The sequence below is a fragment of the Natator depressus genome, chromosome 3, assembly GCF_965152275.1.
Source record: "Natator depressus isolate rNatDep1 chromosome 3, rNatDep2.hap1, whole genome shotgun sequence".
NCBI classification, from domain to species: domain Eukaryota; kingdom Metazoa; phylum Chordata; order Testudines; family Cheloniidae; genus Natator; species Natator depressus.
Genome location: NC_134236.1, coordinates 120,173,356 through 120,186,410, shown reverse-complemented (window position 1 = coordinate 120,186,410; position 13,055 = coordinate 120,173,356). Strand labels below are relative to the sequence as shown.

Sequence of the window (13,055 nt, the reverse complement as noted above, 5' to 3'; positions counted from 1 at the left end):
CCAGAGAGATTAAGTGACTTGCCGAAGGTCATGTGGGAAGTCTGTGGTGAATCTGGGAACAGAAACAAGCTCTCCCAACTCAAAATCCTGTGTTTTACCCATAATACCATCCGTGCCCATAAAGGTAATAAAAGATTCATACATCGTAGGACCTCCTGTTCTATCAGGTCGTCCTACCCTATACTAAGACAGAGTTGTGTGTATATGTAAGGAAATAATAGAAGGGGAGGACAGTCTTGTGGTTAAGATATTGGATTTAGACTCAGGAGATATGAGTTCAATTCCTGGTTCTGCCACAGATTTCCTTTGTGACTTTGGGTAAGGCACTTAGGCACAGATTGTTAATGGTACTTAGGTGGCATTGTGCTCAGTGTTGCCACACCTGACTGATTTAGGAGCTTAAATCTCATTTTCAAAAGGGATTTAGGCACTTAAGAACCAAAATCCCATTAACTGTCACTGGGATTTTGGATCCTAAATGCATAAATCCCTTTTGAAAATCAGGTTTAAGCTCCTAAATCAGTTAGGCATTGCAACGCTGACCACAACAATGCCTAAATACCTTTAACAATCTGGGCCTTAGTCTCGCTGCTCTTTAGTTCCTCATCTCTCATCCTTTTGTCTGTCTTGTCTAGACTGTAAAGTCTTTGGTGCAACTGTCACTCACTATATGTCTGTACAGTGCCTCACACAACGGGGTCCCGATCTCAGTTGGAGCCTCAAGGCCCTACCATAATACTCATAATAATTATTTATATGATACATTCCTGCAATTCAGATTCTAGGAGCTCTATGAGATCAAAGACTTAGAACTCATTAAACACATTCAGTTGAACACTTCAGTAATGTGTGCCTATATTATTGGGATAATGTAGGTGAAAAGTTACTAAAGCTCTGGCATTAATACCAGGGCTAACTTCAAAAACATCCCTTACCTGCACAGGAGTCTCCAGAGTGTAGATATGTTCCCCACGGACATTGTAGAACTTGACGAGTGCACTTTTCAGAATGGAACTGCTACCAAGGTCAGCTAGCTGACTTTGCTTTTCCATGCCTGCTACAGCCAGCAGGTCTCCCTGTGTACACCACTGCACCACTACATCTGAAATCACAAAGATAAGACACCTGTGGGGTAGGACACAACCAATAGGGGTAGCAAGTCCCATTATCAAAAGTTACTTAGGAGCCCAACTTTCACTGAAGGTCAAGAGGAATTAGACTCCAAGGTCAGTTAGGTGCTGCAACACTTAATAGAGCAATACCTAAACACCTTTAAAAACTCAGCTCGTAGAGGCCTAAGTCCCACTGACTTTCAATGACTCTTAGGCTAATATGTCACTTATGCACTTTTGAAATGTTATCTGCTCTATCTTTAATAAAATATAACAGGTATGTAAAAACTATATTGCCTTCTTTAGCTTTGCAAAGAGTCTACAATGTATATCAGGGCCTACATTTTGGATGCAAGTAGCAGCAAGGAATAAAATAATGTATTATAGATGTTATACACAATATACACATCAATACACACACAGTTACTCTCTTTTGATCAATAGGGATCCCTCTCCTACAGACATCTGCCCAGGCCTTTATTTTGGGATGCTGATTTCTGCCCCCGACGCCCTCCAGCCCCCTATCTACTTCAGCAAGAGCACAGGAATAAGATTTTGCGTTGCTGCCTTCAAGGTCAATGGCAGTTGTGTGTGTGTGCAAGGACTACAGAGCAGGCCTGAAGAGACTTTTCCCTTTAAACCAGAGATGGAAGGCAGGCCAGGCAAACTCTGTGCTTGGCTGGGGATGCTCAGTCTGCCAAGAACCTTTCGAATACAGTGTTGTTGTAGCTGTGGTGGTCCCAGGATATTAGAGAGACAAGGTGGGTGAGGTAGTATCTTTTATTGGACCAACTTCTGCTGGAGAGAGAGACAAGCTTTTGAGCTGACACAGAGCTCTTCTTCAGCTCTGAGAAATGTACTCAGAGCGTCACAGCTAAATACAAGGTTGAACAGATTGAATGACCCCTTGAAACAGAGTGAAGCGGCCCATTAATACCTCTCCAGTCATGGGGGGAGGGGGGAGAACCTATGGGTGGTGGTTAGTAGGTTACAGATTATTGTAATAAACCATAAATCCAGTGTCTCTATTCAGTCATTAGTGTCTAGCAAAGTTATGAATTTAAACTCCCAGGCTCATCTTTTGAAGGTGTTGTGCAGGTTTCCTATGAAGATGAGGACTGAGAGATCAGATATGGAGTGATCTCTGTGACAAGTGTTCACCCACAGGAGATAGGGTGTTTTTGTCTTTTATTATTTTTCTGTGAAAATTCATTTGAGAACGCAGTGATAGTCTCATGTCACACACGTGGTTGTCACTGGGGTATTTAGTGCACTGGATGAGGTATACCACATGTGACAGGCATGTGTAGGACCCATCAATCTTGAAAAGTGTGTTGTGGAGGGTATTGATCATCGTAGCAGAAGAAATACGTTTACAGATTTTGCATCTGCTGTTCTGGCAGGGTCTGGTGAGTTGATGTGTGCTGGTCTGTGGGGAGCCTGCTTCTAATGATGAGCTTGGAGAGGTCCTTCAAACAACTCCCCAACATGTGCTGTACCTCATCCAGTGCACCAAATGCCCCAACAATGTGGGTGAAACCAGACAGACAATCACTGCACTCTCAAATGAACTCTCACAGAATAATAATAAAAGACAAAACACTGTATCACCTATGGGTGAACAATTTTCACAAAGCGATCACTTGCATCTAGGGCATAAACTAAAAGGTAAAATGTAAGGATTAAAGGGAGACTGTTGAATAACGCAGGACCTATATTTACAGATATATATATACTGTACTCTATATACTGTAAATATATAGACCTGTAAATATATACACTCTATATATTTAAATATATAAATACAGTATATTTAAATATACTGTAAATATATAGACCTGTAAATATATATATATAAGTGTATATATTTACAGGTCTATATATATACTGTACTCTATTTATACTGTATTCTACACTCTATCTCAATCCTCATCCTCAAAGGAAACCTACAAAACACCTTCAAAAGATGAGTCTGGGAATTTAAATTAATAACTCTGCTAGACATTAAAAATTGTGGACTGAACAGTGACACTAGATTTATGGCTTATAACAACTATCTATAACTCACTAACCCCCTACCCCTGGTTTTCCCCTCCCCCCTCCCAACGAATGGAGAAGTATTAATAGGCCACTGTTCCATGAATGATTCCTTGAACTATGTTAACTACTTATGCAAAACAATCTGTTCCACCTTCTCTCTCTCACCAACAGAAACTGATCCAATAAAAGATATTACTTCGCCCACTTTGTTTCTCTAAGAACTTTTGAAGACATTTATGGGCAAGAAGTGGTCTTCAAATGAAGACGCAGAAGAGAAATGAGAGTTGGCAGAAAGGATCTCAGAATTGTTTTAAGTTGTCAACTTGTCATTTTCAGGGACTTCTATGTGCAATTTTAATATGGTTTTGTATTACTGCAACTGTTGCCTCTCTGATATTTCTCACTGGGATTATGCTTCTGAACATAACAGAAACAGGATATTTGTTTCTCAAGTGGATTTTTTCATAGACTAGCACGCATGATGTTCCTCTAAATTCTCTCCCTTAAAGTGTTTCTACAGTAGGATTTAATTTCTCTTCCTAGGATACTATGACAGACATATTAGAAATCAATGAGACAGACAGACCAAACCCATTTCTAATAACCTTCCTAATTCTGTTTACCCAAGAGAACAGAACAACCTCTTTTGGGCAAAAGTCTGAGGTGATGTGCTGTGCCATACTTGAACTCTCAACCTAGTAGGAAGAGGGGGATTATGGTGGATTTAAGACACCTTTGTGCCCTTTTGATCCTGGCCTGCTCCAGAAGCTGGAGCGGCCCCCGGCATAATTTAGACAGCTTTGAAGTCTAAGACGTGGCAGCCTTTCTGGAATCTGCACAATGCTATGTGCTGCAGCCCTACCCCCAATATGTCCCTCTTCTCCCCATAGCCACCCCACCACACATACAACATGCCCCTCTGCCAGGGCTTGTGGGGGGGGTTCTTGAATAACAGCCTCACAGCTATTTTCCTCAGTTCCTGCACCAGGGGAATCTTCCCTGGCAGCAACTGGGGCTTTTACAACCTATTTGTGTTGCTCCACCTCTTTTACCTGGTGCAAAGAGGCCTAAGTAGAGGTGGGGATCTCATTTCTAATACTTTTTGGCCTCTTCTTGTCCTCATTTCAAGAAAGAGAACAAGGACATTAGTGTGGCTTATGTAGCTTTCTGGGTTTAGAACATCTGTCCTTCGAATAATTACAGTTACAGTTTATATAATTATTATTTAGTTTGTGGTCTCACACAGAATGGGGCTGGCATTTCTTAAATGCAGAAGACACAGTCCCTGACCCAAGGAGCTTAAAGTTTAAACAGACAGAGACCGATGGGAGGTGTATGTGTGGGGGGAAGAAGTGGAAGGATCACAAGCAGAGTGATCCTGGTAAAGACTGGCATGTGTCTTGTTAGTTCAGCTTTCCTGGTGATGATAAAAGCCACCAGAACTGGCCTACCACATGAGGGATAGTAAGCTGCCTCCCATGAAGAGGTGTAGTAGCAGATACGAGTTCAATGCCCTGGAGCTCTGGGACACATTCCTTCTGGGACAACGTTACTCCACACAAACTCTTATTCTGGGCTGTGCCCTCAGGGACAATTGAACCCTGAAAGAAAAGCAACTCACTGTAACAGAGAGTTGGGTTCAGCGTAGGCAGAGACACAGCTTGCATCTAGGGCATAAACTAAAAGGTAAAATGTAAGGATTAAAGGGAGACTGTTGAATAACGCAGGACCTATATTTACAGGTCTATTACAAGAGTGGGTGGGTGAGGTTCTGCGGCCTGCAATGGGCAGGAGGTCAGACTAGATGATCCCTTCTGGCCTTAAAGTCTATGAGTCTATATTTAACTTGCCTCAGGTCTGTTAGAATTTCCATGCATCTTTGGTGGATGGAAAGAGGAATTTGAGTTTGGGAAAAGCAAATTTTCTTCCAACAGCGAAAGCAGCTTTTTTCTGAATGCAACATAATATGAATGTTCCTGGCAAAGTGACAGAATGTTTTACACCTAAAGCAAAGCTGGTATAACAGCAAAAGGATGTTGATGTTGCTTTGGGTGCGATATCCTCACAGAGGCCTATTTGGAAAATACATATAGTAGCCTTCAGCAGTATATACAGACGGAGGAGCCTGCTGCAGAGTCCACAGAGCAATATTTGCATATTTCAAACACAGACCCATAGACGAGAGTTCACATGCAATATTGAAGATTATCCAGTTAATATGAGGCACTTCTAGTAGTGCCCTCTGTAGCTAGAGAGCACAGAGAAACTCCGTGAGTTGTTCTCAAGTTCTCCCACATCCTTAGCACGGGATGATAACCACCAAAAGTTACAAAGATGCATGACCACTCTTTTGACAAGAGGAAAAAACACAGGAAATACGAATAAACTTACAGCAGCAACCCCTGAAATACCTACAGGTATACAGCAGATCATGGGTAGGCTCAAGCCACAAAATGGTGACATAACCGCTCTCTCTCTGCCTCCCCCATTGCCTCTCAATAGTCTGATCCTACAAGGTGCTAAGCATCCTCCATTCCAACTGAAATCAATCACACAGTCAGGCTCACAATCTTTAAAGATGCTGATACTATAGCTTGTGCCCTAGCATTTAGCCCGGGCGGATTGGGGGGGGGTTACATGGTCATACATACTTCAGGAGGTCTGATATTCCATCTAGTAAAGGGTAGTGGGAGAAGAGACAGACAGACAGAGGCCCAGATCCTGGGTCATGGCAGCACTGTGCTCAGCACAGCTCTGGAAATGGAATGGGGTATGACTTGTGCCTCTTGTTCCTTGACTGAATGCTGGGCCGGTCCCCTGGTGGACATTAGACCAGAAAGCAGCTCTAAACTGTCCCAGCTCCCTATGGCACCAAGGAGCCATTCTGGCAGTTGGGGATTCCCAGGTCATAGGGGTTCCTCCCACCATGACACCATTTCCCTGACTGAGCCCATTGGGCTGGAGAGGGCATGAGGGTAGGCTTCATAGGAGCCTCCATGTCACCCAAGGATCCCCCATACAAGGTGATATTCCCAAAGCTAACCAAGCTGGTTTTAGGGCAGCTTTGCACCAACTGTGCCAAACTACCATAGTGTGGCTAAGGATCTGCCCCCCAGTAGCAGTAGTTTAATTCTACGCAAAAACCTATGCAATGTTAGGGCTGAAATAGCTAATGTTCAAAAGACAGGAAATCCCAAAATTTAGGGTCCCTACACTACACCAGCATTAATTCATGTTCTTTTTTATTATACACAGGAATAACAAACCAACAATAGAATACTAAAGGTTATATTTTAAAAGAAAACCGGCCTAGAAGATACAACCAGAATGCAAGGTGGCTGAGTTAATTCTTGGAGGACCAATTTCAACTACTGCAACTTCCTGACTTAGAAGTTTTTGATAATTCAAGATTAATGCTGAGATGTCACTAGTTTTTTATATGTATTTTTGCAGACTTTTAAAGACATAATATTGGTGGAAATAGAAGAAAAAATGAAACCTGAGGATGTCTGTCTTGTTGATGTCACCAAAGCTAACAACTTCCTTGATCAGAAGCCTATGCCAAAGATTTCCTGGACTTATGGCGGTTTTCTCTGCAGAGCTTCCAGGCTTTACTAGAGGGGCTTCCAGGATCCTTGTATCTGGATTTACTATGATAAAAGTCACCCTACATGGGGAGCTCCTGTCATACCCCAATGGCCCCATCCCTCAGGGGGTCCCCTGGGAGAGGCAGATCAGCATTGTATATTGCTAATGCTATTGCAAGCTTCGCAAGGCATTTTGGGAAGGGACAAAGGTGTGACTGTGGAGTGGAAGATTCCTTTGCAGGCTGCGAGAGGCCAAAGGGAGAGGGAGGAAGAGAGCAGAGAATGGGTTAACTCAATACTTCAGCAAGCTCAGTCAGAAGATAAGACGCTGGCCCCAGTCCAAGGTCATGGAGCCCGACGAGAAGTCTGCAGCTCTATTCATATCTTAGCCAACCCCAGCCAGCCATAAGAAAAGGAGAACTAAGCTGAGCAGGACTGCAGAGATTGCAAAAACGAATGAGATGGCGAAGGCCAGCAGAAAGGGGGGGGAAACAAAGTTTTGCATCCCTGGAGCTGATGTGTTTTGGGAAAGCTGAGGAGGCCACAGAGACCCGGTTTGGACTGATACAAAGAGCACGGGGAACAGAGGTCGCTGAATGAAATGCCCCCAAAAGAACTCAGGACTTAAAAACCCTTCTGAGAGCCGAGGCAAATCGGAGATCAACAGCGGACCCTGGACGATCTGTGTGCACAGGACAGAACTCCCGTCCACCCCTCCCCCTCCTCTTCTTACGTTACACCCAGGCCTGGCCAGCCTCGGGTAGTGCGTGTGCGAGTATGAAAGTGGGATAGGGCTTGGGGCACTAACGCTTTCTTCCTTCCTCTGTGTGACGTGGGGAACCCCTGCCCCCCCAGCACTCTCTGCTGTTACTTTATTATATTACTAATAAAGCTTTAAAACTTAGACCCTTGGTGTGCTCCTTCATTCCCCCCCCGCCGAAAAAAAAAAACAAAAATGATCCTGCAGCCTCAGCCTGATCACCTGACGCTTCAGGCAGATTGGTAACTAGAATCTGTCACACTCCTAAAAGATCATTGTTAATAGTGGTGACCTAAAGCTAGCTATTCTTTATGTAATCTGAATCTTGAATACTCAGCCCTGGCTCAGTGGGACTTGAAATATCAAACCACGTTTAAAGAAAATCATTTGAATCTGGAAAAATATGATGATGTTAAACAATTTGCAAATCCTTAAGAAAATGCACTTCATGTTGCATTCAGGCTTAAATTTATTCTCAGATCTAGAAAACTGGCAAATCCTTAAGAAATCCTTAAGATCTAGAAAACTAGCAAATCCTTAAGAAATGCACTTCACTTTGCATTCAGGCTTGAATTTATTCTCAGATCTAGAAAATCAGAAATGTTTGAGTTAACCATGTGCAAAATGTCTCATTGAAACATTGGGAAAGTGCATAATTTAAAAAAATCCTAATAAAAAGTCCCCCAGATTTGCTCAAGTGACTTCACTTTCCCCCAGCAAACTCAGTCCCTAACCCCCTCATCCATGGTCTGATCTCAAGCACTGACTAGTACATATAGTATAACTAGAACTATAATTGTACATGGTGTATGTTACACATATGCATAGAAAATGGTAAAGGGTGAAATGACCATAGTGCATTTTGTGTAAATATTTTTTTACGTAAATTTCTAAAATATAGGTATTAAGGATGAAGTTGTAGTTTTTGTTTGTGTGGATACTGTAAATATCAGGAGATCAATAAACTCATTTCTTCAATTCTTTTTAGTTCTGACTAAAAATGCACTTTTGACCATCTATGATTATAACATGCAGCTCTTATATATGGCTTCTCATCTATAGAGCTCTAAGTGCTTTACAAAAGAAGATCAGTATCATTACCCCCATTTTACAGATGGGGAAACTGAGGCACAGAGAGCTGAAGTGGCTTGTCCAAGGTCACCCAGGAACAGAGCCCAAATCTCCAGACTCCTACTGCAATGCACTATCTTCGAGGCCAGATTCTGCCTCTCTTACCCATCCTGAGAAGTATGTTAGGACCCAGTTCAGCAAAGCAGTTTTGCATTTGTTTAAGTCCCACTGAAATCAATGGGACTTAGTCACACACTTAATTTTAAGGATGTGCTTAAGTACTTTGTTGAATTGGGGCCTGGGAAGCTGGCCCCAGTAAATGAAGTAGTTCCAGCTCCCCGGTGCCAGAGCAGACTGGTTCAGTCAGGAAGGGCAGGTAAGGGTTGCCAGGTTACGTCAGAGGAGACTCAATGAGGGAGAGAGTCCTTGTGAGAGTCAGTCAGGAGAGGTGGGAGATTGGAAGATGTCTCTGGGGAAAGCTGAAGAGGGAGAAATTGGCTAGGAGACCATATGTTTGGGACCTGGGGGGGAGGCTGAAGGCAGGAGAGCATTAAGATGCGTTTGCTGGATGGTGTCCCCAAGCCAGAGTGCTAGAGCCGGAGGGCTGAAGGCAGGAGAAGCAGGGAAGAGAGTTGCCTGCTGGCTCTAAGCCAGAGGGCTGAAGACAAGGGCCGGAGAGGGCTGAAGCCTGGGCAGCAAAAGAGAAGCTTACCAGCTGACATCTCCAGAGCTGGACCGAGAGGCACTGAGAGGGATGCTCCCCTGGCAAGGATGCTCCCAGCAGAGAGGCTGTGAGGGTTTCTGCTGGGAACAGCAGGGTGGCACTCCAGCTGGAAGGGATAAGAACTTAAAAACGGCCATACTGGGTCAGACCAATGGTCCATCTAGCCCTGTCTTCAGACAGTGGCCAATGCCAGGTGCTTCAGAGGGAATGAACAGAACAGGTGATCATCAAGTGATCCATCCCCTGTTGCCCATTCCCAGCTTCTGGCAAACAGAGGCTAGGGATACTTTAGATCATGGTTTTGCATCCCTGCTCATCCTGGCTAATAACCATTCATGGACCTATCCCCCATGAACTTAGGCAGTTCTTTTTTGAACCCTGTTATAGTCTTGGTCTTCACAACATCCTCTGGCAAAGAGTTCCACATGTTGACTGTGCATTGAGTGAAGTGCTTCCTTTTGTTTTAAACCTGCTGCCTATTAATGTCATTTGGTGACCCCTAGTTCTTGTGTTATGAGAAGGAATAAATAACACTTCCTTATTTACTTCCTCCACACTAGTCATGACTTTATAGACTATCATATCCCCCCTTAGCTGTCTCTTTTCCAAGCTGAAAGACCCAGTCTTATTAATCTCCCCTCTTATGGAAACTGTTCCATGCCCCAAATCATTTGTTGCCCTTTTTTGAACCTTTTCCAATTCCAATATGTCCTTTTTGAGATGGGGCGACCAGATCTGCACGCAGTATTCATGGTGTGGGTGTACCATGGATTTATATAGAGGCAATCTGATATTTTCTTACTATTATCTGTCCCTTTCCTAATGATTCCCAGCTGTCCTAGCATAAGGACTGGAGAGGGCTGCACCGGAGAAGTGGGGCACAGTGAGGGACACTACGGCTGTATGTTACACTGTTCAGACTATGCTGGGGAAATCCAGACTATAGTAATAGGACTTTTGTTATGATTAATGTGCATGGGATATTTGTAATCAAATTGACCCCACAAGGCCTATTTATCTGCAGAAAGACTCCGTGGACAATTTCTGGGAAGTTTGAAAGGGGAATCTGTAGCAGGCACATGCCTACCAAAACACAGCAAGACACCACTCCCAGTTGGGACAGCAGCCTGATGACAGTGTCTTACTCTGCAAGAAGGTGTGCATGTGCACATAGACAGACAGACTTAGTAAATATTTAGCTGCCTACAGTATTATAACTAATCACTGGAGTTTTCCTTTTCTCAAAATGACTTGCATCTTAATATTTCTACCTAATACTCAATAACTCTACCAGCTATAACTTACATTTGGCTGATACAAGAATGACTGATCCTATAATGAATTTAGGATACAAAGAAAACTAAGTTACCTGGGCATTCATAAACAACCACGTATAGGCAGGACCATTATGGCATTAGCCTGGAGGAAAGCAAACTGTTTAAACAGGTTTTAATATCCGAAATGCCTCCTAAAAATATAAAATCAGCTACCAGCTTATTTCAAAAGCAAGAAGTCTAATAGCTGTGCTTTGCTATTATATCAATAGGTGTCACTGCTGACAATGAGAATCACTGTAGCAGGTACCAGGCAAGACACTAAACACAACCATATAGACAATAAATAAATAAAACCATCAGAAGAAAAACTGTGTATGTGAGGGGAGGGATGTCTCTCTTTTGTACCTCTCAACCCTGAGCGGATGACAGTAGGAGACAAGTCATCATAGTTGTTCATTAAACTAATGTCTCCTGACGTGAAGCTGACAGTGAGTAGTGGTTTGGTGTTCTGCACCGGGACTGGATATGCAGCTGGACCATCTGCAAAAACAAGATTGTTGAGTAAGCGAAAAAGGAGCTATCAAATGCGATTAAACCCAGGTAAAAGCACATTTCAGTCCAGCCTACTGTCACAATGACCAGTTCTGAGACTTGAATTCTGCCTGGTTATTTTTTCCCAATGGACGTGAGCAAAGGCAAAATACACTTGGCTAGTTAGCCTGCTCCTCTGACACTATGAAACCAACCTCTGACCTGTACCCTCCCCATCTGAAGGACAGTACCTCTAGAGTGTGATCGCAAGAAACTGAAAGCAAATTTTCCACTCCTCTACGGTATTCTAGTATTCCTTGCCTGAAACTCTGTTGTTATTCCATTTTAGGCCTATGCCTCTCTCTCTCTCTCTCTCCACAGCCACTGACGGGAGGGTGGAGTCATTCATTTCAGCTGGCGTTTGAAAGTACTGGGTAGTCAGTGTCACCAAGAAGTGACTAAGACTAGGTACCAGACATTTTTACCACAGCACACCTATAAAGCACTATACATATAATACTGCATTATACCATTATAATCATACTTACAATTATATGCTTGCTACATTTTATCACATTGGGGGATTCTGCTGAAGACACCAGGAACATCGTAAGTGCATCTGAGTATAGCAACTAACCCCTTACAGATTTCAGTGCTTTACATGTTAAGCGTTAACTAGTGTATCCTCTGACCAGAGTCCAAATATGTCTTGATGCCTACATGCAAGGGGGATATGAGCAAACGGTGCTTTGGTGACCATTTCTTAAAATGTCTTTGCCTCCATAAGCTTATTTTTCAGTGTTCATGTGAAACTTCCTTTGTATTTAATATTTAATGACCAATAGCACCATCTGTATCATTCATTATTTAATTCTCTTCTTTGACTGGTTCTGACAGAAGACATTGCAGTCCCTAGATAAGACAGTTATCAGGACCCAAGCACAGTGCATTTTGAGTAATCAAATATGACACAGTTGGCTAAGAATGGCAGTGCTTCCAGAACTCACAAGAGGGGTGATCAAAAAAGTACCTGGAGGAAAGAAATTGTCCTATAGTTGGTACATTTCCAAATAAATACATAAATTGGCATTGTTTTTTAGATGAGTAAAAATCCATCACACGTCAAGTCCCTCCCACACATCTATGTGAGTCAAAGGCTTGTCACCTTTGAGAAGTTTCTGATGCACCTGTAAAGCTTTAAAAAGAACACATCATATTAGAATAATCATTAGAAGCAGGCCTGTAATGAGAGTCCACCCACTCCTGATTGACTCAGCACCAGTGAGCATGTTTCCTGCTCTATGAAGGATCATTTTGAGTTGCTAGTTCTCTCCCATCCTTCATCCAAATCCACCACCCCAAAATTGGACCCTTGGTATTGCAAAATGGCAACAAAATACAACTAACTTTTTCCTTGCCATTCATCTAAAGCTTCCTTGGAAATCTGAAGTGACAGGAATCCTTTTCATCCTCTTTTACAAAGGCAAGGCTCCACCACTACTGGAGAGGGGCTGAGGTGGTGATTCATATCCATATGAAAGCCTGAGCTAAACCCAGGTTCAACGGTGCTGAACTCTCGCTAGCTGATCTCACAAGATTTCTGCCATTCTAAGTTACCCCTAAACTGGTTACAGAAAACATGCCCCTTTTGGAGTGGATCTGAAGTAGATCTGAACTGCCAGGGCATGTTTGGAACCAACAGATCAGATCTGAGGTGCTGGTTCAGACTCATCTTTAGTCAATATGTACTTTAATTTTCCACTGTCCCATCAACAGTTATATCATTCTTTAAATTAGTTGGACTTGATATACTGGAATAACAATTTTGTCCCCAGGACTAGCCAAGAGGAGTATCAGTTTAGTATCTGAACTGTCCTTTTACTGGGGGACTATATCCTGCCCTTGCAGGAGAATGGACACAACCATCTATTAGGTCTTTGCCATTTCTAACTT

The 13,055-nt window shown here is 42.9% G+C and overlaps 1 protein-coding gene across 1 annotated transcript in view; it reads right to left on the bottom strand.

The window, feature by feature from the left end:
• Positions 1-13,055, bottom strand: part of TULP4 (TUB like protein 4) — a 272,567-nt gene that overhangs the window by 45,574 nt on the left and 213,938 nt on the right. Inside the window, exons 6-7 of the mRNA XM_074948695.1 lie at positions 10,977-11,111; positions 936-1,102 (exon numbers count right to left, since the gene is read on the bottom strand). Coding sequence (XP_074804796.1) covers positions 936-1,102; positions 10,977-11,111 — 302 coding nt within the window. The remainder of the gene's footprint in view (positions 1-935; positions 1,103-10,976; positions 11,112-13,055) is intronic.